Source organism: Podarcis gaigeae (assembly GCF_964106915.1).
Source record: "Podarcis gaigeae genome assembly, chromosome: Z".
NCBI lineage: Eukaryota > Metazoa > Chordata > Lepidosauria > Squamata > Lacertidae > Podarcis > Podarcis gaigeae.
In genome coordinates this window covers 31,213,174-31,239,665 of record NC_139691.1, presented here as the reverse complement: position 1 = coordinate 31,239,665, position 26,492 = coordinate 31,213,174, and the positions used below count along the sequence as shown (strand labels likewise).

The 26,492-nt window shown below is 43.5% G+C and overlaps 2 protein-coding genes across 8 annotated transcripts; one reads left to right on the top strand and one right to left on the bottom strand.

Annotated features, from left to right (window-relative positions):
- Positions 1-22: 22 nt before the first annotated feature.
- Positions 23-9,700, bottom strand: LOC310836787 (DNA-directed RNA polymerases I and III subunit RPAC2-like). Of its 2 annotated transcripts, none has more exons than XM_083722648.1 (5): positions 9,544-9,700; positions 8,106-8,203; positions 3,360-3,436; positions 1,182-1,264; positions 23-480 (listed from the first exon to the last, which is right to left on the bottom strand). In XM_083722648.1, the coding sequence occupies exons 1-5, from the start codon at positions 9,586-9,588 to the stop codon at positions 427-429; spliced, it is 357 nt and encodes a 118-aa protein (XP_083578774.1). In that variant the 5' UTR covers positions 9,589-9,700; the 3' UTR covers positions 23-426. The 2 variants fall into 2 exon arrangements, with proteins under 2 accessions (XP_083578774.1, XP_083578775.1); XM_083722649.1 differs by having other exon boundaries at positions 1,182-1,261.
- A 381-nt stretch (positions 9,701-10,081) lies between these two features.
- On the top strand, positions 10,082-25,463 carry VAMP7 (vesicle associated membrane protein 7). 6 transcript variants are annotated; one of them, XM_083722541.1, is made up of 9 exons: positions 10,089-10,210; positions 10,836-10,981; positions 14,916-15,074; positions 17,212-17,269; positions 19,355-19,492; positions 20,850-20,940; positions 21,466-21,533; positions 23,027-23,119; positions 23,589-25,463. In XM_083722541.1, the coding sequence occupies exons 2-9, from the start codon at positions 10,863-10,865 to the stop codon at positions 23,652-23,654; spliced, it is 792 nt and encodes a 263-aa protein (XP_083578667.1). In that variant the 5' UTR covers positions 10,089-10,210; positions 10,836-10,862; the 3' UTR covers positions 23,655-25,463. The 6 variants fall into 6 exon arrangements, with proteins under 6 accessions (XP_083578671.1, XP_083578667.1, XP_083578668.1 ...); XM_083722540.1 differs by having other exon boundaries at positions 10,137-10,253; XM_083722544.1 differs by having other exon boundaries at positions 10,162-10,210; positions 10,836-10,922.
- Positions 25,464-26,492: the final 1,029 nt, after the last annotated feature.

The window sequence follows — 26,492 nt, the reverse complement described above, 5'->3', positions numbered from 1 at the left end:
AAACAAAAAGCCACACACACAGTAAGTTGGAACGGATTCCATCATCCAATGTTTATTAGGGGGGAAAACTTTACTCCATAAAAAACAAGGCCCTTTCTTTCTCGACCCCACCCCCTCCCCACAACAAGACAATCCAATTTAAGTCACGGTGGTGCCAGTATTTACTTATTTAATGAAATGTATAGACTGCTTGATTGTGATGCTGCAGCATTCTGCAATAGCTGCAACTTCCAGTTCAAAAGGCGCCCTCCCAATGTCAGACTCGGTCCTGAAGATAGGGTTGGAACCGCTGCCCCCAAATCACATAACAAGAGGTAGGAGCAAGGTCACACTCCCCGTTCCACACTCTGCAAAGGCCATTCATCAGAACAACCAAAGCAGACTAAGTTCTGTGACCAAGTCTGAACAACAGATTGGAACTCAAGACTACACTTCCTCCATAGTCACATCCTTCTGGGCATTGTACTCTTCCACACTTGCCTGCAAGGGGGAGCAAACAAAGGCCGTGGTTAAGGGATTTGTGGTCCACATTTGAGATGCAGCTCCTAGGGGGTGGATGGACCAAAGAAGCTGCACCAAAACCTTCTGTTACAGTCCCCTCTGTTAGCTGTAATAGGTAAATAGAACTTTTGGGCTCAGGCTGTGTGCCTCTTCATCCATCCTTCTAATTCTGATATCCAAGCTGTGAGTGTCACTGCTTATGTAGTTAAATGGCACCACCCATGGACAAGAGGATGGTAATAGCGGCATTGGGGGGAACCCTGAAATATGTTCCAAGTTCAGAAGAGGAGAAAAACAAAGGGGAGAGATTCAAAAACCATTGAGTACCAAACATGCTCAGTATCAATAGAATGGAGGATTGGGAGGGATGGAGAGAGAATGTAACTGAATCCTGAACCCATGCACTTCACACTGTAACAGGTCCTACTCTATAATGTATATTACAAGTTCTTAGTTGCTTTTGATAACATGTTGCACCTTGCTGAGTACTCTTGGGTGACCTAGAAAAACAACTGATAATTGGTTCCTGCCCTGCTCAGAACAGAAATGATGATGCAGCCAAGGACTGCAGCTGTGGTACCCCAAGAATAGCAAAATGGTGCTCTGTTTCTGGCAGAAGGACCTCAATCCTTAAATTAAAATAAATACATTTCAAGAGGGTTGGAAAGGACAAGACCCACCTCAAATTTGCTGAGTACATGCTGGCAGACACCCCTGAGATCCTCCAGCCCCTTCTGGAACACATCGACCGCCGGTAGGCCTGCTATGAAGAAAGGGAAGCGTTCATGGTCAGGCAAGACTTAAAGAGGGTCCAGATCCTTCCTCTGCATTAATAGGTTCCTCCATTTTCAGGTGACCCATGAACTTGTGAAACAAAACTGCCTGCAGGCAAAAGACCATAATAATTGCCTCCTATACATTGGTACCTCTGGATGTGAACAGGATCCGTTCCAGAGCCTCGTTCACATCCAGAATCGAACACAACCCACATCCGCGGGTTGCAATTCGCCGCTTCTGCTCGTGATGTCATTTTGACCGTCTGTGAATGCGGCAAAACCCAGAGGTAACGCTCTTCGTTACTTCCGGGTTGCTGCAGCGCGCATCCCGAAAATACTTATCCTGAAACTACTTCAGCCTGAGGTATGACTGCATATTTTTATTAAAGATTTCTTAGTTTACAAAAAAAGTGCATTGCCCATTTTTCAAGCTGTGCTTTCTACAGATCAGTTAAATTTGCTGCGAGACATCAGTCTCCTCCTCCCATATGTCATTCATTAACAGCAACAACAACAACAACAATAATAAAAACATCTGAATAGCACCCTGGAGGGAAATGTACTTTGAAACTCCAGTAGTAATGGACGCATTCTCTGATAGAGAATTTTATTATTGCAAGCATTTCCTGAACTCCTGTCGTAGTACACTGCGCCTATTTAAATTGCCTCTGAGGGCGCTGGAGGAGAAGTCCCTCTCCACCAGCCCTATGTTAAAGAGACTGCTGAAGTGGGAATTTGAAGAGAGCCGTAACCTGCCTGCCTGGGGGTGGGATGGGGAAAGCTGTGGGGCTTCAGAAAGCCCTGCCAGACCCTGTGCCACTGTGGATGCTGCAGAGGTGCTGTTGCCTGGAGCCCCATCAATGCTGCAATTGCGGAGCTGCTTGTAGCTCCACACAACCCTCTCACTTCACAAGGCAGCAGCAGTGTTGGGGAAGGGGAAGAACGGGAAGCTTCGCCTGACAGAGGGAGGCAGAATAGGAGACATTTGTGGAAGCAGGATCGCTCCTGCTGCTGCCTTGGGAAGCAAGAGGGTTGCGGGGTGGTTTTGCACCCACGCTGCCACTGAAGTGCCAAAACTGCAGGAGCTGTTTAAGAAGTTGAAGCAACAGAACAAGCAGCTCCGCATTTGTAGCCAAGCACCCCACTGTTCCCTGCCGCTGCCAGAAGCAGCCCTAGATGTGCCTCTTTGGGTGCTGCATGAGCCGGGAGATCTGCCGAGCACTGCAGCACAAATGCGTCCAGAAACTGTGTTTCAGTGCCCCACAAATCAGGTTCCAGGGCCTTGCTTTTCTTTCCTGGTTTCAAACACTGAGCACAACATAACATAGCCAATGATCAGTGATTATGAGAATTGCGGTCCAACAACCAGAAGACCACTGGTTTCTGTTACACGAGATAGTATTATTATCCCTTATGTTGAAGCTGAGAATAGGACGGTGCCAAGAGTGACTGCATAAGGCAGGGACAAGATTCGGAACAGCATTTGTAACTCAGCCTCTTATTCACTAAGTTGTGCTATGTGCAAGCACCAATTCTCATAGAACCCACAACTAAATTCTGCAGGATTGCCCAAGCCTGATGGTGGGATATAAAGAACAGTTAACTGGCAAGCTTCCCGAAGGCAACAGAGCTCACCACAATAGGCCTCCCTGTTTGCCACGGATGCATATGGAATGATGCAGCTAATGACATATATAGCCCAGGTGGATGTGAGGAATACACCAATCAGCCTTGTCAAAATAGTGCAGCACTATGTAAGAGGGAGCTAGACTATGTAAGGAAGGGAAGGACATCTCCACCTAGCTCAGATCATGGCACCTTGATCAGGTACTGTAAGGAAAGACCCAGAGCTGAGAAAGATGCTGTACTGTGGCTGTAAGGGACCATTTGTGCTTTAATATGCAATTTGCAGGCTAGTTCTGCTCAGAATCGGGTTGGCTACCTGTACTGTATGTTGATTCTTGCTATGCATGAGTAAAATATGTAGTTTTCACCCAAAAGTTTGTATATTGTCTATGAATCACAAAGAATAGCTGCCCTTTAGCAAAATAGACCTCCAAGAAGCAGGCCTGCACACTTCACCTTTGGTCTGGATGCGGAGGTTTATTTTTCTTTCAGAAGGATGGGTGATGCTATATCCACAGAACTCCACTTCAGGGCTATGGAGAAATGAAGAGGTTGTTACTCATGGTAGAGAGTAGTTGTGCTTGGATATCACAATAAGCTATGGTTTATAGTGATGGGAACAAAGTCTACCTACCCCCCAGGCTTGCATGCTTCCTCTGACTTGGTTGTGGCTTCTCATTTCAATTAACCACAGTGTAGTATTAAAACTTGTGTTAAGAATTCACCTCTACACTACCTTGTTCATTACCCAGCTGAGGAACAACCACCTTTTGAATAAACCACAGAACCAAGGAAACTACCATATTTCAGCATACAAGTCCAGCATACAAATTTAGGGATCCAGCATTTATTATAGCTATTACAATAGGAAAGAGCTCACTCAACTCAACATGGTAATTGAGAAGGTCTGCCCTGAGGCATTCAGAGCAAAAGCTCATATAGTAGTTCAAACACAGCAAACATTATAAAACATCTTCATATGCATCAAGAAAGGTTACAGATCATGAGAAGTAAAGAACACATGACTCCATACTGGTATCTTCACCCCCGCATCACCTTGGAGTGGCCCCAATGTGCCCAGAACATTTGACCATTTTAGGTCTTGGCTGTCTGACATTACCCTGGCAATCTAGCCTTCAGTGAGGGAAGAGCATCCTCTTCCTGGGTCTCAGATAGCTTCAAGGATAGATGCTGATGCTAAAACATCATGCCATTTGTACCACTTTCATTTTTTTTTTTTTAATAAAATTTTTATTAGGGGTTTTTACAGAATAAAGTACAAAGACAATAAACAACCTTACTTTTATCTCAACAGAGTTTCATAACTTCTTTGGACTTCCTCACATCTCCCGCTGCCATTTTCATCATCATAAATTTTTTTTTCCATGCAATTTATCATCTAGTTTGCAAATTTTATAACCGCTTATTTAAATATAGTCCTCTGCAAATTTATTTCTCTTAATCTCACTTTACATCCCATTCCGATCCGATTTTGTGGTGGCCAATTATTTATGATCAAACATCCTACTTAACTTTCCACCAAATCACAATATTTTTGTAAATAAGTCTTAAATTTCCTCCAATCTTCTTCAACCCTCTCTTCTCCCAGGTCTCGGATTCTGCCAGTCATCTCAGCCAGTTGCATATAGTCCATCAGCTGCATCTGCCATTCTTCCAGCGTGGGTAGATCTTGAGTTTTCCACTTCTTAGCGATAAGTATCCTTGCTGCTGCTGTTGCGTACAAAAAGAATGTTCGATCCTTCTTTGGCACCATCTGGCCGACAATGCCCAAGAGGAAGGCCTCTGGTTTCTTAAGGAAGGTATACTTAAATACCTTTTTCAGCTCATTATATATCATTTCCCAGAAGACCTTCACCCTGGGACAAGTCCACCAGAGGTGAAAGAATGTTCCTTCATTTTCCTTACATTTCCAACATTTATTGTCTGGCACATGGCATATTTTGGCAAGTTTAACTGGGGTCATGTACCACCTATATATCATTTTCATTACATTTTCCTTCAGAGCATTACATGCCGTGAAGTTCATCCCCGTGGTCCACAACCTTTCCCAATCCTCAAACATAATATTATGCCCAATATCCTGTGCCCACTTTATCATGGCCGACTTAACCATTTCATCTTGTGTATTCCATTTCAACAGCAAGTTATACATTCTTGAAAGTACTTTAGTCTTAGGTTCTAGCAATTCTGTTTCCAACTTCGATTTCTCCACCTGGAATCCTAACTTTTTATCCTTTTTAAAAATTTCTTGAATCTGAGCGTAGTGTAACCAGTCTCGCACTTTGTCTTTCATTTTTTCCAAACTCTGCAATTTCCAATTATTGCCCTCTTTCTCTATTATTTCCCAATATTTCGGCCATTTGGCCTCCATATTGGGTCTTTTTCGGGCCTTGGCCTCCAGAGGTGATAGCCATCTTGGAGTTTTATTTTCCAATAGGTCTTTGTATTTTGTCCAGACATTAAACACTGCTTTCCTGACAATATGATTCTTAAAGGCCTTATTGATCTTAACTTTATCATACCATAAGTATGCATGCCAACCAAATGCATTGTTAAAACCTTCTAAATCTAACACATCAGTGTCCTCTAGAAGTAGCCAGTCTTTTAGCCAGCAGAAAGCTGCGGCTTCATAGTACAACCTTAAGTCTGGCAGGGCAAAGCCCCCTCTTTCTTTCGCATCAGTTAATATCTTAAACTTAATTCTGGGCTTTTTGCCCTGCCAGACAAATTTAGAAATATCTCTCTGCCACTTCCTGAAACACTCCGTCTTGTCCACAATTTGCAATGTTTGAAACAAAAACAGCATCTTAGGCAATACATTCATCTTAATAGTAGCAATTCGGCCTAGCAAAGAAAGCTTCAATTTTGACCAACTGTCTAAGTCTCTCTTAATTTCAGACCAACATTTTTCATAATTGTCCTTAAATAGACTCAGATTTTTTGCTGTTATGTTTACCCCTAGGTACTTTACTTTTTTAACCACAGTTAGTTCTGTTTCTCTCTGAAACCGTTCTGACTCTGCATCTGTCAAGTTTTTTCCCAACACCTTAGTTTTCTGTTTATTTAGTTTGAAGCCCGCTACCCGACCAAAGTCCTGAATCAATTGTAACACTCTTTTTGTGCTAGATTCTGGCTCTTGCAATGTCAAAACAAGGTCATCTGCAAAAGCTTTAAGTTTATATTGTTTCGCTCCGATCTGAATCCCTTGCACCAACCGGTCCCCTCTAATCAAGTTCAAGAGCACCTCCAGGACAGAAATAAACAGCAAGGGGGAAATCGGGCAGCCTTGTCGTGTCCCTTTCTCAATCTTAAACTCTTCTGTAACCACATTGTTAACTATCAGTTTTGCCTTTTGTTCTGAGTAAATCGCATCAATCCCATTTTCAAAACCCCGCCCCACTCCCATTTCTTTTAAATTCCCCTTCATAAATTTCCAAGAGATGTTATCGAAGGCCTTCTCCGCGTCTATAAAAATTAAAACTGCTTTAGTGTTAATATTTGTTTGCAAAAGTTCCAAAATGTCAATAATGTTCCTTGTATTAGCAAACAAATGTCTTCCTGGGAGAAAGCCTGCCTGGTCTTTATAAATTATCTCGTTTAAAACTCTTTTGAGTCTTCCTGCCAAAACGTCAGCAAATATTTTATAATCCACATTTAAAAGGGAAATGGGACGGTAGTTCTTAAGTTGTGTCTTTTCAGTTTCTGATTTTGGTATCAATGTGATGAAAGCTTCCTTCCACGATTCAGGCGCCTTCTTTCCCTCCATAATTTCATTGCTGACCTCCATCAGTGGTTGAATCAAATAGTCACTTAATGTCTTATAGTACTTGGAGGTCAAGCCATCTGGCCCTGGGGACTTGCCCAGCTTCATATTCTGAATGGCATGTTCTATCTCTAATCGTGTTATTTTACTATTCAGGAGTGATCTATTTTCTTGTGATAGTTTTTTAAGTCCATTTTTCTCCAAAAATTTTGCAATCTCTTCCTCATTTTGTGGCCCTTGAGTGTATAATTTCAGAGGTAGGTAAGGAAATGGAATGCCGCATAGGAGGGGGCAGACTCACAAATGCAGAACACACAAAAATCAAGCCTAATACATTCTAAAAGGTTAAATACAATTAAAGTGAAACATTGAAACATTATTAAAATAATATACACCTGGGGTCTCCAATTCTTATATCAATCTGAACCCTATGCAGAACTTGATTTAATTACAATTTGTTGAAACAAGTCAACTTCATAAACCCCAAAATGAATTTGGCTTGCTTCAGACAAAACAGAGTTAAGGTTAACCAAGATTGTCACATTTCAACAACATGACAAATTCTAGTTAATCAAAAACAGAAGCAACAATCTTCTGCTTCTGGATGAGAAGGAAGGGGGAGTACCAAGAGGGAGCATTCCCCTCACAATAAATCATAGTCGATCACAATGTCCAAATATAACCAAAAAAGAACACTATCAGCAATGTGTGCTTATTGGAAGTAAGTGAAGATAAAGGCAGTCTTAAAGTAAACTGGTAGTGCACTTGAACCCAAGGCGATTTGACAAAGGGCCACGTCTCTTGCAAATGTTGATTGGTTGGGCATGTGTGGCTTTCAGGGGCAGGAAACTCACCACAACTCTTCACAATCCAACAGCCACGGTGTTAAGATTGCTGCTCTTAGGGGCATTTCAGGTTAAGAAAAATACATTCTTTTTTGCAGTAGTTACCTTACTCTTACACACACACACAATCACACACATCCCAGGACATTCTGGGAAACCTAAAATGGCAGTGGGGAACTTAGCAGAGATTTGAAGAGCTACAGTGAGTTTTTGTTTCCTTCTCATAAATAGCTGGAATTATAACCCCCCACCCTCCCACTCCCACATTTCATAGTGAATACGGCCATGACTAGGGAAGGGTCATTCTGCTTAGCTCCAGTTCCTAATCTCAAATTTCCTATGTCCCATCTAATTGCATACTGAATTGAACCAAAATTTTCTGAATCAGCCAGATCCCACAGGTTCAGAATGGGCAAAATTAACTTGCCACTGACTTAGCTAACTCCTTTAGCTGTCCCAGCTACATTTGAACACACATAGGTGCTCCTCATAAGGCAATCAATGGCTAGCTCAGGCAGCCTATGTGTTGGCCTCACCTTCGGCACCCTGATAGGCAATAGGACTCTTACTTACTTTTTCATGATCATGTATCGAAGGGAGTTGCCAAGGGTGTGGTCCTCATTGTGGAGCACAAATGTAAAACAGTTCTTATCTGTCCCATCTGCCCGTACCTAAAAGAGAAGTAGTGAAGATAAAGAAAATAAGGTCCCTGAAGGACAACGTAAGAAGTGGCTGTATACTAAGTCAGACCATTGGTCCATCTAGCACAGTACAGTGGTACCTCGGGTTAAATACTTAATTCGTTCTTAACCTGAAACTGTTCTTAACCTGAAGCAGCACTTTAGCTAATGGGGCCTGCTGCTGCTGCGTCGCCGGAGCATGATTTCTGTTCTCATCCTGAAGCAAAGTTCTTAACCCGAGGTACTATTTCTGGGTTAGCATAGTCTGTAACCCGAAGTACCACCATACTGTCTACTTTACACTGATTGGTAGGGGCTTTCCAGGCTCCTTCAGGTGAGCCTCTCCCAGTTCTACTTGGAGATGCCAGGAATTGAACATGGGACCTTCTGCATGCAAAGCATGTGCTTTACCACTGAGCTATGGCCCTTCCATCATTTCTTTTAATACCATCTTTCCACCAAAATGGTATTGGTGATATACTGATTTCACGCTTGCAGTATGTCTCCATGTGCAAAAAGCGAGACAATTATCTGGTTAAGGAGGGCACTTTTTCCTCTTGCCAGTTGTGGGTGGATTTTGGCCAAGCAATAGTTTTAAAAAACATTTTTTAAAACACCACTTTTCAGCCAAGAGGGCTCCTGGGTCAGACCATCTGTCTAACCTACTCCACAGGGTTGCTGAGAGGATAAAAGCAGGCAGGAGAGAAGATAAGAACTAGGCAGGCCACACTGGGTCACATATGAGGAATATAAAAGTAAATAATGGCTGCATTGCTGCTGCTACTACTGCTAATAATAATAATAATAATAATAATAATAATAATGGTGTTTTTCAGCTGGCCATGCTGTGGGGATAACGTGTTACTCTGTTACAATAACAACGCTAGTATAAATGCAATACTGTAGTAGTAATAACAACATTGTGGTGTTTTTCAACTCTGCATGGGCTGAGCATGTGCCTTTCCCTTGTGCCCAGGGGATCTGAAAGGAGAGTTAATATTAATCTGTTTTAGCATTTTTACTTTTTTGTAAGGTCGATTTTTGTTGTTTCAATCTCTTTGTAAATCGCTTTTGAGGTTTTCCCCACTCCCCATTTACCATCAAGCGGCCTGGAAATTTTATGAAGTAAATAAAACAAATAAATATCTGTTTCCCGCGGTGGTTCTCGCCGAATAAAAACAACCCGGTTCGGATGGCCACCTTCCCCGTCCACAGCCCCGGACAGAGAAAGCTTCACCTGTTGGATGTCAGCTTGTCGCACCCCCCGTGGAGGGGCAGCCTTAGCCTGCCCGATCGCCCGCCCCCCTCCCCGCCACGCGCTTCGGTCTCACCATCTGCAGCACTCGCGGCTTCTTCCCGTCCTCCTCGTCCCCCATCCTCTTCCCCGCGAGGCTGCCAAGCGCAGAGGACGACGGGAGCCGCGGTCACGCACGTAACGCTCACACACCCCCTCACGCACGTAGATGCCCAACCTACCAGGCATCACCTCCCGGCAGCCACTGCGGCAGAAAGTCCAAGTACAGGAGCCCGCGCGCAAAGTGCTACTGGGAATCGTAGTTCCTTGGGGAGGGGGAGTCCGCACAGGCACCAATTCCCTCAGAGAGCGGGAATTCGAGCTACAAAAAAAAAGTGAAGTGGGAGAGTCGAATGTTCACAAAGCACAATAACTTCGCCGCCGCCACAGAAAAACTGAGGAAGGAACCCGATTCTTAAGCTCGGCGGCAGCGAAGGGGTTAATAGATATCAGAAGGCGGGAACTGCCATCCGCTGACCCAATCCGGAGCCGGCTCTGCTGCCGTAATTCCGATTTGCGTTCCAACGGAAGGCAACAAGAACACGGGGGCGGGGTGTGCGTTTATAAATGTTTCCGCCCTCCCTCCGTGTTTGCTTTGGCTGTTGTCTGTGGCAGTAGAACTTCATTTCCCAGAATCCCGCGCGGCGGTCAGAAGCGGAAGCTCACGTGCTGTGTTTGCTTGTCCTCCGAGAGACGCGACGCTGGTACGGGGAAGAGAAACGGGGTTCCGGGTGGGCTCCCAAGCAGGTAGGGAAAGGGCGGGCGGGCGCTCGGTTGTTGCCTGGTTGTTGTTGTTGCTGTTGCTGTTGTTGTGGGGATTGCGCGGGGTGGGGAGTCACCTTCGTTTCCTCACCCCCTCCCTGCTACGAGGCCTGGCTGTGGCTGCCAAGAGGAAAGGGAGCAGTGAGTTCCCTTCAGGGTAGAAACGCCCCCACCCCAGCTGTCGCTATGACAACGCCCCCTCAAGGAAGGGTCGGTCTGCCCCCTCCCTTTGTGTGTGTGTTGAGGGGCGCTTGCACCCCCTGCCCTCTCTCTATGGGAATAAAGGGAGGGTGTCGTTGCTTCTCACCACGTCCACCGTAGCTTGAGATTGGGATACAAATCGCTGTTTTTTCTCTCTCTGTATGTGTGTGTGTTTTTAAAAATATTTATATTTTATTGTGGAAATTACAGTAAGAAAGACAACAGCAATAGCACACTTGAAATTATGATGCAATACGATATATGGGTATATAAGGTAGTACCATTATCTCAGCAAATGTAAAATTATTAACAAGTCGTTATAATTTTTGCAAATGCATTCCAAATTGTCGTTCTATTTATCCACAGAATCTTATCTAAAAGCAGCCCGTTCGTATGCTGCAAGAGTTGTCATATCTTCTGTCCATTGATCAAAGGGCGTGTAGGAAATCTAGGGTGAGGATACCAGGCTGCTTAACCCACATAATCCCCTACCCCCACGAATCCTTGGGACTGTAAGTTATGACCCAGGGAGCTATGGTTCCCAGCATCCTTAGCACACTATAGTTGCTATCCTTCACTAGGATTTTTTTTTGGAGCGGGGAGTAATATGCTTTAAATATATACATTGTGTGCACAGCCTAAAAGAAAAAAGGAAGTGCTTTTTGTTTTATTAAGTGCTGGCCGCTAGTGAGTGTTCAGTCTAGTTATATCTACTTAAACTTAGTTTTAGTGGTGGGGTTCAACTGAAGCTTTCATTGAAAAGATTTTGAGGAAGGATTTAGAAATATTCTGAGGCAAATCACCGAAACAAGCACTTCCTTGAGAGGCTATTATAATAATTTATCTGGATCCCAGATAGGTAGTAACTGCCTATTTGTGCTGAACAGTGCATTCAGGAGCCCGAATTATTGCTAGTGGAAGTATCAGCTACCAAATTTCTGACAGTCACAAATCTGTTAATTTTTAAATTATATTTATATCTCACCTTTTCTACAATGAACTCAAGGTGGTATATGTGGCCTTTATCTCTGCTGTTATATAAACAAAAAACCTCTATGTGATAGGTTTGCCTGTGAGAGAATGACTAGTCCAAAGTCATTCTGTGAGCTTCATGTCTGAGTAGAATTTGAATCTGGGTACAGCGCCCAGTCCTAGTCCAGTCGTTGCACCTGCCAGGGAAATGTGGGAAATGTGGAGGAGAAGTTGATAACAATTAGCTGTGATGTGTGACTGACATTCAAAGTGGGCAAGTCCAGCTGAGCTTTCAAGGCAAAGCCTGAAGATTCTGAGTAGCAGAAAAACTGACCCTTCTCTACATTTCTACTTTGAGGCTTGTCAGTATCCACTTTTCTGTGAAACTTCTCTTTGCAAATATGTGAAGCACAGACTGTAATTGCAGAATGGGGTGGGTGGTGGAAATATGTAGCTTATTTTCAGTATTGTCATGGGTACTTTCCCATAGATGTCTGACTTGCACAGCCATGCAGCACATGAAATTACAATGGCCCCTGCGAAGCGGACAGAAAGAATTGCATATTCTCAGCAACAGTATATTGCAGTCTGCTTAAATAATCATGCAACGTCCTCCAAATTGAAAAACTTAATTGAGAAGATAACATCTGCACCCAGTGCAAGAAATGAGTTGGGACTTTCAGTTGTGCTGAATAAGGGAAAAGGACTGGAAAGAACTTTGGACTTTAATATGGGTCTAGAACACAAGCAAATAAAACAAGTGATGTTGGCCAGGCAAAGAGTAGGCATTTAAACTGTTGGGGGAAGCATGCAAGAAAGGCCCTTCTTGGCTGGATCAAGTTGAGCAACAGCTGCTGCCTTTAGCAAGTTAGGGAGCTAGGAAGTGGTTGGGAGATACCACATTAAACTGTCTTATATTTGTGCGGTTTTGTGCAAGAAGCAGGGTTGAATAAAACCTGGGACTTTTCAAACCTTTTCAACACAAGGTCAACAGCATGGGAAATGGATAGTAATAAAAAAGGCAAAGCTTACACTGAGCAAGTGTAGCTTTTGCCTGTTACATCTAGGAGGTGAGGAGGGTCTTCTAGATCAGATTGTGTGCCTTTTCGCCATGCCTGGGACTTCTGAGCATTCTTGAATACCAGAGCTCCTTTCCTTAAAGCTTTGGCAGAGGGCAAAAATTAATACATCACTTAAAGAGTAGTGATGGCAGTTTGATTGTTTCTTTGCTGTATTCAAAAATGCTTGCTTTTTCTGTCCTGGAGGCAAGCTCTGAAAGCAGCTCTGCAGATTTCCATCATGGTTTCTAGTTGGCATCTCATTCCACCTGGAGCAATCTGTATTATTATTGTTTTTAAACTGTGCAGTTAATTAAGACTGACAAGACTTAACAATAACAAGGTTAGCTTACTCACCAATCCAGCATTTAACTTGTTGTTCTGTATACATTAATTGCAAAGGTACATTCACTTTGAAGGTGAAGTGCTCCTGTCCAACACTCAAAAATATGAGAAAAATAAATTCTTCTAACAGTGTTCTGAAGAACAGGATGATGGTGTGAATTTGGAAACAACATGCTTGAGAACAGTTAAAGTAGACAGTTTAGTCTCACCAGTTTGAAGATGAGCGAGAGGAAAATGTATGCTGAATACCCACAGAATGTTGAACGTGAGTGTAGGTGGCACAGAGAAATGGCCATGGTTTTAAGGATGGATGTAATGTGATCTGTAGTTGCAAACTAAGTTACGTTGATCCAGGTATAGAGGTACTCAGTGGCTCTCCTACTCTCCCCCCTTCTTAAAGGAACTGAATTCCAATGGAAACAAATAATGGGAATCTCTGAGCAGCGCTGGAATGTCACTTTAGGTTTGCTCTAGCTTTCAGTGGTTAGAGTTGCAAAACCTTTGGAAAGAGGAATGCTGTGATTGTTCCATGTGGAAATTTTAATGTATGCAGTATCTAGAGGAAACTGAAATTTATTCACTATCTAGGGAACCACAGCTCACTGCTCCTATGACTGCTTCTTTGTTTGAGTTTTCCTTTCTGTGCCAGATGTTTGGTTCCATAAGCATCTTGAGGTGGTCAGGTGGCTAGTTGGATTGAATCATGTGCTCCTTTGCTTACCAACACACACACACACACACACACACACACACACAAATCACTGGAGATAACCTGGCGTTTTGTTCATGCCATGGGGAGACTGAGAACTGTTGTTGAAGCTGGAATAGCACTGCTTCATATTTGCCACTGGTAGGCATGTAATTGACATTAGTTGCAGGCTATAAATTCCTTTGTAGGCCAGTTGAAGTGTCACATATATTCACATTTTTCATAGGGAGCTTTAGAGTCAATACTTTGTGGACAACAGCCAATATTAATTTAATCCTTAAAAAGTAGACTTTATGGGGAAGGTGCTAGTTCAGCAAATATGAGTTTGAGCAGATTAAGGCATAACATGTAAATTTGTGTCCTCCTGACTAGTTAATATGTTCGATGATGTGGTATTTACTGTACACTGAGTTGGACCTTGCACTTGCCTGTAAATATACATAATTGAGCATCTGTACCATTAAAGTTGCAGAAAAATTCTCTACGTGTCTAAAGGATGAACAATACTGAGCTAGATGGACAGACCACTTTCTTGTTTACCTCCCCCGGCAGGAGTTCTTGGTGTGTGTAGAGGAACCTACTAATAACCCACTACTGTGTGAAACATGACCTCCACATAGCACCAGTAACATGTGAACAAACCTCTTAAAAGACCTGGAGAGGACTTTGTTTAGTTATACAACCTGCAATGGAATGATAATATGTGACTCTCATTTAAGGCAATATGCCATATGCATTTATGATACTCAAAACAATTCTAAAAAGGGCAGTATGCCAATCACTTTCAGATTCTCTCAAATACTTAGACGAGTTCTTGCAGAGAACTCAGAAAGTCCTTAGTCAAACTCCACTTGGATTGCCACATAGGCAAGGATTATCAAATAGGATGATGCTCTGTGTGGCTGTTGCCTTTCGTTTTACTTGAATGGTGCCTAGCACCAGCTCTCTTCAATAGAGGTGTCTGCAGGTCTGAGCATCTTCTTCCTCCTCCTTCCACAATGATGTTCTCATTTTGGTCCCCCATTCCTTGTGTCCTGCAAGAACTATTAATTTCAGAATGCAAAGCTCTTAGGAGTGAATGCAAGTGATGCAGACTTTGGGTGAGGGGAAAGGGGGGGAAATAATTGTTGCAAGCAGCTCTTGTGATGTTGCTTATCTAAAATGTGGATTTCTGCCGATGATAGTTAAAACTGGCTGTGGTTTGCAAGATATCTGAAAAGTGCAGAACCACCAATGCTCTGTTGCTGTGTGTTTCTTTTGCTTTTGGCTGCACACTTAAGAAGATGGGGCAGCGGCTGAGGTGTGTGTGTGCTTTGCTCTGATAGGCAAAAGTTTTCTTATGCATTTTTTTTTCCTTTGTAGCCAGCCTACAGCCATGGCTATCCTGTTTGCAGTTGTAGCCAGGGGCTCCACGATCCTGGCCAAACACGCTTGGTGTGGAGGAAACTTCCTAGAGGTGACAGAGCAGATCCTGGCCAAAATACCCTCTGAGAACAACAAACTCACCTACTCCCATGGAAAGTGAGTACTACTCTGGGGAGAAAGGAAGTGGCAGGGTGGGAGAAATGGATCTGTTGCAGATGCGGAAATAAAGTGGGATGGGGTGGTGGTGGTTGCTCATGAAAAGGTTGGTGTGATAGTCCCAGGTGATATGCAGCTGATCTAGGAATGCTTCCCAGATCCATTCTGTTATGTTCTCCAACTAGAGCAGTGGTGCAGGCCTGCCTTGATCAGTATATGACCATCTGTTTATCTAGCAGCACTGGAACAAATCACCTAAAGAGGAGACTCCTTTCATGAACTACTGTTCTCAGTTCTGTCTCCTGGAGTTTTGAATCTGCTTACTTTTTGTAAACATAAATGTTATTTAATCAAATCGAATTGATGCTATCAATATCTCAAGGACCACCTCTCTCCATATGAACCTACCTGGACCTTGAGATCATCCTCTGAGGCCCTTTTTCATGTGCCTCCTCCATGAGACGTCCAGAGGATGGCAACATGAGAAGGGACCTTTTCTGCAGTAGCTCCATGTTTGTGGAATACTCTTCCCAGAGAGATTTGACTGGTGCCTCCATAATAAATGTTTAGGCTGCAGGCAGAAATGTTCCCTTTAGCCAGGCCTTTTGGCTAAGTAACATCCAATACCATTTTAGTTGTGTTGTGGGAGGAGGGCTTGCTAAAAAAAATAGTTCTTATTTTTAATGTGCATTTTGTGTTCTTTTATATTTTAATTTTATGTTGTGAACCACCTTGAAATCTACAGATGAAAAGTGGCCTTCTACTACTATTACTACTACTAGTAGTAGTAGTAGTAGTAGTACTAATACATTATTGCAGGGGTGGGGAATATCAGGCCTGGGGGCTGTTCCCAGGCCATGCCTCTCACAAGCCCTGCTTCACCCTCTTCTTGAGAGTTTTTGCCTAGCTGGAACAGGTCCTTCAACTCTGATAATGTCTCTTGCCTACCTGAATGGAGAAGAGAGAGTAGTGTGTGTAGAAACCTACTGTATAAATGTAAAATTTACATATATTGCTCCCCACATGTTTGCCTCTGGCTGCACTCACCAATAGCATGCAATCCTGGAAGGTGGCTTGGGAGAAAATAAGGCCCTTAGGCAGAAAACAGTTTCTGGGCACAAATAAAAGTGTTGGTGCTGACCTTTAAAGCCTTCTCCACCCCCGTCATTCAGCCTCTGCACTAAGGCCCTTCTCCGAGGGTCTTCTGGTGCTTCCCTCACTGTGAGAAGTAAAACTTACAGGGAACCAAGCAGAGAACAAACTTGGCAGTGGCGCCTGCCCTGTGGAATGCCCTCCCATCAAGGAGATAAAGAACTGCACAACTTTAGGCAGCCCTGTATAGGGAAGTTTTTTAATGTTTAATGCTTTATTGTGTTTTTAATTTTTGTTGGGAGCTGCCTAGAGTCAGTCAGATGGGCATTATTATTATTATTATTATTATTATTATTATTATTATCATCATCATCATCATCATTATTTATTAATTCCCACCCCTGCATTATTGTAGAAGAGTTTGTATTCATGTGATTTAATTCAAATGCATGAGGGAAGTTGCACTATCCACAGTTCTTACAGAGAACTATAAATGGTTGGGCTTCTCATTCTGTTGAAATCTTCTCATGATCTCCTAGCTTCCCAACTACCAGTTTACTGATTGAGTCCAGGAAATGCTTTGGGGTAAAATAACACTGTTCCATGATTGATGCCAAGTTGGTGTGCCCCACCTCAGGATGGGAGTTCTAACTTCTGTGTGAAATGAAAATGTGCTAGCAAAAGCTTTGCCTGCTTGGATCCATGTTGGAAAGGTGGTTATGTTTGACGGTTCTGCTTTGTGTTTTGTGCCATTCAGTAATGGCTTTTGCACCATGTGAATATAGCTTTGTTTTCAGGTAATTTTGTTTTCAAGTTTTCTCCATGTTTTGAGGAATTGGTTGGCTGTCTTGTCTTTGAGACATTGAATTAATGGGGTCTGGTTGCCAGCAGAATAATTTTTTTAATGTATGAATTTAGTGCAAACAGAGCTGTGTGCTTGAAATGCCATTGAGTGTATGGCAACATATGGCCCAGTAGCTGTTATGTCAAAATCTATACCTACCTACTTCTTTAAACATGGTTCTGGTATCTTGTCTTCCTCTAGCTATCTGTTTCACTACATCTGCCAGGACCGGATTATATACCTCTGCATCACTGATGATGTAAGTATGTAGGACAAAAATTTATTTCTGTGCTCTTTGAAGGTGATTGCTGGAAATGCCCAATGGGGCCCAAATACTGTAGAGTTGCTACATATCTTCATTATGTAGAGCAAGGTCTAGACCAGCAGTCGCTATCCTATGGCCTTCCACATGTTGTTGGACTACAACTCTTGGCATCACTGACTCTTAGCCATGGTAGCTGGGGCTGGTGGGAAATGAAGTCCAGCAGCATCTGGAAGGCCACAGGTTAGTCACCCCTGGGCTGGATCTTATTTTACACACTGAATATACCGCATTTTCCCCTCTATAACACGCAGATTTTTTCTCCTAAAAAGTAAGGGGAAATGTCTGTGCGTGTTATAGAGCGAATGTGTGGTCCCTGGAGCCGTTTGTCCCAAGTGCATGGCAAAAATCAGGCAAAAATCATATTGCGCCGTCACGGAGGAGAGGAGGCTGCTGCTTTCCTGCATTCTGCCTCAGGGTCTTACTGCCCACCCTGTTCTGTTTTGGTTGCTGTTTGCTCAGACGGAACAAAGAGCAGTGAAATCCCCTCCCCTCCAGGCAACCCCTCCCCTCCAGGCAAGTAGAGAGGAAAGCAGAGCGTCCCTGCTCCGGTGCTGCTGCTGCTGCTGCGTCTGGGGACTCGGCAGGCAGCGGAAAACATGCAGATGAGAGAGAAAGAGAGAGGGCTGGCTTGAGTGGGTGGGTGGACTTTTGCCTTCCTTCCCCCCCCCTTTAAACCCCTCTCCTGCATTCTTAGCCAGCTGCTTCTCCGCACCCCCCCCCCCTCGTGCTCCTTGTCCCTTCTATATTTTTCCTTCCCTCCCCACTTAAAATGTGGTTACAAAGCACGGATCCACATGGATCCTCAGGATCTTTGCATTGGGTCACCTCAAATTCACCATCAGATCACATAGCATGTCCATGGCTACAGCCTGCCCCCCAAAAATCACATACCCACTGTTGCCTGGGGCTGCAGTGGTGCAAAAACGTGGTTACAAAGCATGGATCCACATGGATCCTCAGGATATTTGCATTGGGTCAGCCCAAATTCACCATCAGAGCATATAGCATGTCCATGGCTACAGCCTGCCCCCCAAAAATCACACACCCACTGTTGCCTGGGGCTGCAATGGTGCAAAAACGTGGTTACAAAGCATGGATACACAGGGATTCTCAGGATTTTTGCATTGGGTCACCCCAAATTCACCATCAGATCACATGTCTGTGGCCACAGCATGAAGCACAAAAATGATACATCTACTGTTTCATTCAGAATGTTTTTTCACTTGTTTTCCTCCTCTAAAAACGATGTGCGTGTTATGGTCAGGTGCGTGTTATAGAGCGAAAAATACGGTATGCAGCAACACCGCTCCCGCAGTGCAATCCAGGCCTTGTAGTTAAGGTTTAAGAAGTGTGCATACTTGGCTGCATGAAAAAATATTGGCCCTTTTCCCACCAGCAGCTTCTTCCCTTCCAGCTCTCATCTCTATCTAGGTCTTTGCAGGCTTACTTGTTTGTGTCTTGTTTGTATCAAAGACTCTAGTGTGGCTAGTGAGAGAATTTGCTTTTGCTTTGTACCCCCCATCTTTCTGCTTAAATAGCTTTCTGGCAATTTTTGCTGTGACAGTGTTCTGAGGTTATTTTGTTTGGAGAACAAAAGTTCTTGTGGGCCCCATCTTCCAGCAGTGTCCAACCAGGTGCCCCTGTGGTTTGTCCCCAATACCTCCTGTTTAGGATATACCTTGGTTTACGAACTTAATCCGTTCCAGAAGTCCCTTCTTAAACCAAAGTATTCTTAAACCAAGGCACACTTTCCTATAGCAGCAGGGGACTCAATTTACAAATGGAACATACTCAACAGGAAGCAAAACATGTTCTGCTTCCATGGCAAAGTTCACAAACCAAAACACCTACTTCCGGGTTTGCAGCGTTCTTAATCCAAGTTGTTCATAAACTAAGCTGTTCTTAAACCAAGGTACTGCCCATGTACACTGAGTTTCCGTTTTGCAGTCACAGTTCATAGCTGTTAATGCACCTATCCTAAGTGCATTTGTTGCTCTGATGAATTTGTTCTGCTTTTAGGACTTTGAGCGTTCCAGAGCTTTCACGTTCCTGAATGAAATCAAGAAGCGGTTTCAGACCACCTATGGCTCCCGTGCACAAACAGCTCTGCCATATGCCATGAACAGCGAGTTTTCCAGTGTTCTGGCTGCACAGCTGGTGAGGTTCAATGCTGAACACAGCATTCAACTATAGAGTACCTGATGTTGGGGAATAGGTCTGTGCTTGGCTAATTATCCTGTAGCTAGATCAGGGCCTCCCCAGGCTTCTAATACTGGTGGCACACTTCTTTTATTTAAAATTGGCAGTGATTTTTTATTCAACCTCAAAAGATAGCTTCCTTGAATGCATTATAGTAAAAGGGGGTAAACTCTGCTCTTAGAAGAACCTGCATCGTTGTGTTTCTGAGGAAGATTCTTGGATTCTGCCTTTCCACCTCCAGAACTGAGGTGCTCAAGGTAGCTTAACATAATGAATTAATAAAAACAATGCAACAGTCTTTTAGATCAAGAATTGCAGGCAAACCCATAAAAAGTGAAAAAGCAGTAACTGACCTAAAGTTAACACTGAAAATAACTGACGAAAACAAGGAGAATCCTATGCAGCAGACAAATTGAAAGCACGCAGCAAAAGAAGCCATTCAAGGCGATGGCAGAACTCTGAAGTAGGAACCTCATGAAATTATCTTGGAGCTCATATGGTTTCATTGTTTGTGTAGTTATTTAAGTGTGGTAGCTTAAGCTATTAAGGACAATGACTGGCTCATTGAATTGCACCTATAAATGAACAAGTAGGTAGCATGATTAGTACAGTTTGGGAATAGCATGCTCCCCAAACCTGACAACAGTCAGAACACTTGCAGAGCATTTTGGACTGGTTGATGATCTTCATGGGTAGCCCCATAGAGGGTTTGTTAATATTAATTCAGCCCAGCTGTAACAAAGGCATTTGTGACTTTTGCAAGCTCCATGATCTTCAGGGTTAGGCACAGCTGGCACAACATTCAAACCTGAACAAAAGTATTCTGGCTACTGTCATTGCTTGGACATCAGGAGCACTCCCAACCTGATATTTCAGCAGAAATCCAATCCAAAACAGGCAGTCACCCTATCATTGGGTTGGTTGGACCTCAGATGGAGAGCATTTCTATTTTGTCCTGATTGCAGTAACTGTTGGTTGGTGTTCTGGACTTATGGTGCTGGTCTGCCCTGAAACATAGCTTAGGAATTTTGGGGCTAAATGCTGAGTAGATAAATCTCAGATCAGCCAGTAGAGGGAAACCTTCTTTAAGTTACAGTACTGGAAAGCACAGAGATGAATTGTTCTGAGGGCTGAAGAAGCAACTAAAGTGGAGCTGAGGGTCACCCTGCCCAGCTCTTAATGCTGAGGATAGTTCCTTTTACGAGAGGATCCTGTTGGACTTTTCTGATTGCTCTACAGAGACTTTACTTTCTCTTGCTTCATCAAATTAAGCAAGAACCAGAAATTCGTTACATCTGCTCTTCCTTTCATGCAGAAGTACCACTCAGAGAACAAGGGCCCTGACCAGGTGGCAGAGACACAGGCCCAGGTGGACGAGCTGAAAGGGATCATGGTCCGCAACATAGGTATTGTAGCGCTCATTGGCATAAAGATGGTGCAAGGTCCTGCATGTGTACTGAGGATGAAACGGCTTGGGTGTGATGAGAGTCCCTTTCTTGCAATAGCATAGCTGTGCTTCTGCCTGGACCTTGCTTTGTTGTGGGAAAGATCAGTATGGGAAAGGAGGGATGGCTCTCTTTGTTGGCTGTCACACTCTTGCACAGCTCTTGTACAGCTGACTCACCTGGCAAAAAGGTTACATAGGACAAAATACAAGCTGTTTGTTCTACTTGCAGTCTGCCATCGCCCTGAACCTGGCATGGAGCTGACCCTTATGCTGCTAGCCCCTTTGCCTTGTGCTCTGCTGTTGCAGATCTTGCTCTGAGGTAGGGTAAAACCCACCACATACCTGCCCCAGAGATCAAGAGTACAATGCCCATGCAGTCGGCCACTGTTTGTGGTCTTGAGGGTAAGCCGCCTGTTTAGCTAACAGCAGGAAGGGAGGCGTTTCCTCCCCATTGGATTCTCATTGTAGCCTTTCTTCATCCCAGATCTGGTGGCCCAAAGGGGAGAAAAGCTGGAGTTGCTGATAGACAAAACTGAAAATCTTGTGGATTCGGTAAGTTCTGGAATTGGCGGGGGAATTGGTTGGGTTTTTAGGGTATGTATAATACACATGCAAAAAAAGGCAGGATTAAAAGGGAAGACTTCCCAGCTCTCAGGCTTTTGCTGTGTTTCCATCTTAAGAAAATGCTTTGAAAAAAGTAGCATACAGATGTGGGGCTGGGAGGTGAGCAAATCGGGTGATGCTTTTTCTCAGAGCAGCCACTCCTTAGAACATACGTTGCATGTTCTCGGGTCACACAAGACCTTCTAACCTAGGTGTTCAGAACAAAATTAGTTAATGTTTGATAGGATGCTGTTTAACCTAGCAGAACTTTAGCTTGGCAGACCAAAACAGCAGAGTGGAGGTTGCCAGCTGCTGTCCTTGGATAGCTTAGACCCTCCATAGTCCATAGTGTAAATTAGAAATGTGTGTTTGGAAATAAAACTAAGAGAAGTGAAGAGTGGGTGCATTTTGAGGATTTCTCTAAAGTCCAGGCTAGAAAAGTTTCCAGACCAAGACAGTGTAATGACTCTCATGCCAGAATTTATCCTGGTGCTAGGCTGTTTTTTTGTCCTATGTGAAAAGCAAGTTGAGGGTGAGAAAGCCATTGCATGGTGCACAGTAGGAAGAGATTGAGAACCTTATCTGTTCAGGGCATAGGAAATTATCACAAGGATCAGAAAAGAAGAACCAGACTAATGAACAGCATCACTTTTTGCTGTAATTTGTGAATGGATTATAGATTCCCAAGTGGAGTTCAAATTCTCCAGTGTGCAAAACAGGGCCCAATCAATGGTTCTGACCCTGAGACCAGGTGCTTCTAATGGTTGAGGCATCTTTCTGGGGGGGAGTGATCCTTGCAGAAGGGTTGCTTATTCTAGGGGAGAGTAATGACAACTAGACCCGCTTAAATGTTCATTTGAGTGTATTGGATGCAAATTAAAACTTGCCTATTCTTATATGTTGAGGCTGAATTGCAAAACCAAGTAATAGCTGGGCAAGCTTTGCAGGGGATGCAGTGTTCAAAACTCACACTGTTATAGGCACATTTAGCGGCTAAATTTCATTAGCACTAGCAGTTTCTGAGCTCTGGGTGCAGTACTGCACCTAAGATTTCCGATTAAAACTGCAGAGTGGAAGGAAAGGAGGAGCTTTTTCTGTCTCCCCACTTCCAGCTACTCTCTGAAGACTGGAGAAGAGACCCTCTTGAGAATATTAGGGGGGTGGGCAGAGGAAGGACTAGACCATGGGAACAATGAACATAATATTTTAGCTGTACGTAGTTTATTCAGTTTAGCTTTGTATTCTTGTTATAAAAAAGCATGCCTAGACATTCTGTTGTTGCACCCATAACCTAGGATTAAGGTGCCATTTAGCTCCTAGCTTTCATATCTGTTTCTAACACGGGGGGGATTGCTAGGGAGAAACTGGCATGGACTTTTACAAAAGGCTAAGATGGTGTTGGATGTCTGATAGCATGCATCTCGTCTGTGCTTTTCCCATAGTCCGTTACTTTCAAAACAACCAGCAGAAACCTGGCTAGAGCGATGTGCATGAAGAACCTCAAGCTCACCATCATAATCACCATAGTATCCATTGTAAGTTGTTGTTCACATCAGACATTTGGGGGGGGGGGTTACACTTGGGTCTAGATTTCAGTGTAAAATGAAATAAACTGATGTTTACCTCTGTCCTGCACTGCAAAGGTGAATTCTTGGGATATTATGTGTGGTCCTTTACAGTACTTTTCCCTCCTTGTGGCTGGTGCCCTTCATCTCTCTCCTATGCCCCCGTTCTTTCCAGGCCTTTTGGAAGGAACATTATAGCTAGGGTGAATTAAGCAATAGGTCTGTATAATTCTGAGTGCCTTTGGTACCCTTAAACTTCTGGATTCCAGTATTTTACTTTTTGTCCAGAAGAGACAAATAGGCCTTTGAACAGCCACCCCCCAAGCAAGAGGGAAACTTAAGGCAACCTTTGTTGAAATGTAGAGTAGCTCTCTTTACAACTATTGGGCAGTGTGCATATTTTATCATGCACACTAAAGTGATTGTATCTTCTCCACAGGTCATAATTTACATCATTGTGTCAGCTGCTTGTGGTGGGCTCTCGTGGCCAAATTGTGTCCACTAGTAGCTGTTGGAACACGTCTACATGAGAGCACACGTGAGCAAGAATTTCTGAAGGAACGACCCTCATAAAACAAACATGGACCTCCTTGCTCTTCATCCTTCCAGGACGCTCAGGTCTTTTTGCCTTATCACCCCAAAAGGGCCTGTGTGGGACCCCAAGCCAGAGGGAGGCATCTTTCTTTTATACCTACCTACTTGAAGGGAGTTTTGTCTTTTAATTGCAAGGCTTCCCAAGAGGTAAGGAAAGTGGTTGACAATGGGAGGGTCTAAACATACTTCTGTATTACCATGCTTTGCACTTTACTGTCCTGATTCCTGGGAGGAGGGGAGAGCTGATGGTCATTTGTCCTGTTCATCCTTTGGCCCTTGAGGGGGCAATGTGGGTGGGACCACCGAAGCCAGTGGGTTCCTGTTTACATACCGTAGCCCAAATGCATGTGATCAGCTCCTCCCACAATTGCTTTCCCAGTGGTGCCTTTCCTAAACTCATGTCAGGCTGTGACTTGTCCTTGGAGGAGCCTCCTGTGGCCACCTGATGTGCACACTGGTGGGCTCTGCTTTGTGACTTGGGTGATTACCAAGTGTGTAATGTTTCGATGTTGCTGTAATGTATCTGCTCTGTAGTGTTAAGTGTTTTTTCTCCTGCCTGGTTTGGAATGTTTTCAGTCTGGAAAAAGTGCTCGGCTCAGGCTCCACCTGCAGGGTCAGTGAGAAGGGGCTAAAATATTGCTCCAGTGAACAAAGCCCTGTGACAGAGCACTTGCACAATGCACAACATAGGCTATTAGTCAACTTGATTCTGAATGGGGTGGGGTGGGGAGGGGAGGGTTCTTAACAGGCAATGAGTAAAGTCAGATGACGGGCTAGAAAACAACACAGAGATCCTCATCTGCTGATCTGGGGGAGGGGCAGGGGGAAGGCTGAAAAGAACTGCTTAAGGCTTACTCAAAATTCCCATGGAATCGACCCATCAAGTACTTTCTCTCCCCATCGCCCCCCCCCCCCGCCCACTCCTGTCATGCATTGCCCTAATTGCATACAGGAGTTTCACATCATTGTCAGCTGCTGGTAGATTGCGCAAATGCAATTGGATGCCATTTCAAAGCTTGTATGCATGCTGAGTGGACACTTTGGAGTGATTTTTGTGGCAGACTCTACCTGGGAGCTAAAGCTTCTATGGGATCTTGCACTAAAAATAATGGGCTGGTGTTTGAAATGTTGGTGGGCAAGGCAAGATTGCAGTCCCAATGGGATACTCTACATATGCTGCCCCAAGACCTCAAACTGACAAGATACTTTGGCTGTCTTCATCCTTGTGTGTTGGGAGTATAGGACAAGAACAAATTATATAGGATTTGTGCTGGTTACAGCAGCCATAGGACATTTAAACGTTCCTCCTCCCCAGGTTTATATGCTACTGAAGAACTGAGGCAACTCCCTAAAGTAGGATGGCACTTTGCCACTCCCTCTGTGCTGTTCTTTTACTAATGCTTTTTTTCTGTAATGAGGTAATTTTCAACAGCAACATAGGTGAGTGTTGCTTTATGCCCTATCCACTGTGCTGCAGAAGTTGGGCTATCCTGGGCATGTCCTCACTTGCCAGGGCCTGCTATCTGAGAAGGGCTCCCCTAATATTTTTTCCAGGCACATGTCAATGTTCACTTAATTGTGCATGTTTCAGAATTAGTTGGTAGCAGTTAATTTTCTTATTTTTTGTTGCCTTTATGTAAAACCTTTAAGAGAAACAGCTTCTTCCTGTTTTAAAATTACACTGATGCATTGTAAAATAAAGTTAATCTGTTTGAATAAACCTGTTGTACAAATAATTGATGTGAACCTTTGCGGGGGAGCTTACTGTTTTTCTTGAATGACATTAAAAATCTTAGAAACGTAATATGGGATCATCTCAGCTGTAGGTAGTGCATTGAGAAAGGGAATGTGTATGGTAGATATATGTGGAAGTCACACAGTATGTTAAAACGCTTCTGAGGAACTTTCACTGTATTCTGTATCTCTCTGGCTTGAGACTTCATGAAAGGCAGAATATAAATAACATACTGCGCAAGCTGGTAGTGTTGTAAAACTTTATTGTAGACCCACTTCTGCAATTGGAATGTGCATCTGTGATGTTGCACCTCACCCTCAGATGTCTGGATTGAGGGTATATTAAGCTTAGTCTAGATCTTGCTTTTTGGCAATGCAATAGCTGAAAACAGCTTTATTTTTGTAAATGGGCAGTCACTAGTACTTGAGTTGGCATGCTCTTCTACCTTTGAGCATTGTTTAGTATGAATACAGCCTCTTTTGTTATTTTTGTTATGTTAGGTCAAGTCCAGCTTTATTCACAAGCACGACTGTCCACTCCACTCTTCTGCTTATTAGTTAACTCTTAGCTGCAAGTTACTGTTAATTACTAGTTCAGGTTTATTACCAACAAGCCCATCCCACTTAAATGCTAAATTCAAATAAGTGAGTTCAGCTGCTGCCATTTCAGTGACACCATTAATATACAAGTACTGAAGTAAAAGCTTTCATTATTTGAGGGCAATATTCCTCCCACAGAATACCTACATATAATTAACTTTCCCAGAGACTTACACCAAATGGAGGTCTTTTCATGGGAATTCACATTATCCTCAAGGCAAGACGGTGCCATAGGGAAGGGGTTTTCTGCTTTTACAAAAGAAACCATACAGCCCCACTCTGTGCACATACCCCTTTGAAATAATAATATAATAATAATTTATTATTTATACCTCGCACATCTGGCTGGGTTTCCCCAGCCACTCTGGGTGGCTTCCAACAAAACACTAAAATACAATAACCTATTAAACATTAA

What these genes read in the sequence shown, in the direction of transcription:
- LOC310836787 (XM_083722648.1), bottom strand. Translation starts at nt 9,588, where the DNA reads ATGGGGGACGAGGAGGACGGGAAGAAGCCGCGAGTGCTGCAGATG. An exon ending in CGATACATGATCATGAAAAA is followed by an intron (nt 3,437 to 8,105) that starts GTAAGTAAGAGT and finishes ATTTCTCCATAG; the next exon opens with CCCTGAAGTGGAGTTCTGTG. An exon ending in ATGTACTCAGCAAATTTGAG is followed by an intron (nt 481 to 1,181) that starts GTGGGTCTTGTC and finishes TCCCCCTTGCAG; the next exon opens with GCAAGTGTGGAAGAGTACAA.
- VAMP7 (XM_083722541.1), top strand. Translation starts at nt 10,863, where the DNA reads ATGCTGCAAGAGTTGTCATATCTTCTGTCCATTGATCAAAGGGCGTGT. An exon ending in ACCTCTGCATCACTGATGAT is followed by an intron (nt 17,270 to 19,354) that starts GTAAGTATGTAG and finishes TTCTGCTTTTAG; the next exon opens with GACTTTGAGCGTTCCAGAGC. An exon ending in TAATCACCATAGTATCCATT is followed by an intron (nt 23,120 to 23,588) that starts GTAAGTTGTTGT and finishes TCTTCTCCACAG; the next exon opens with GTCATAATTTACATCATTGT.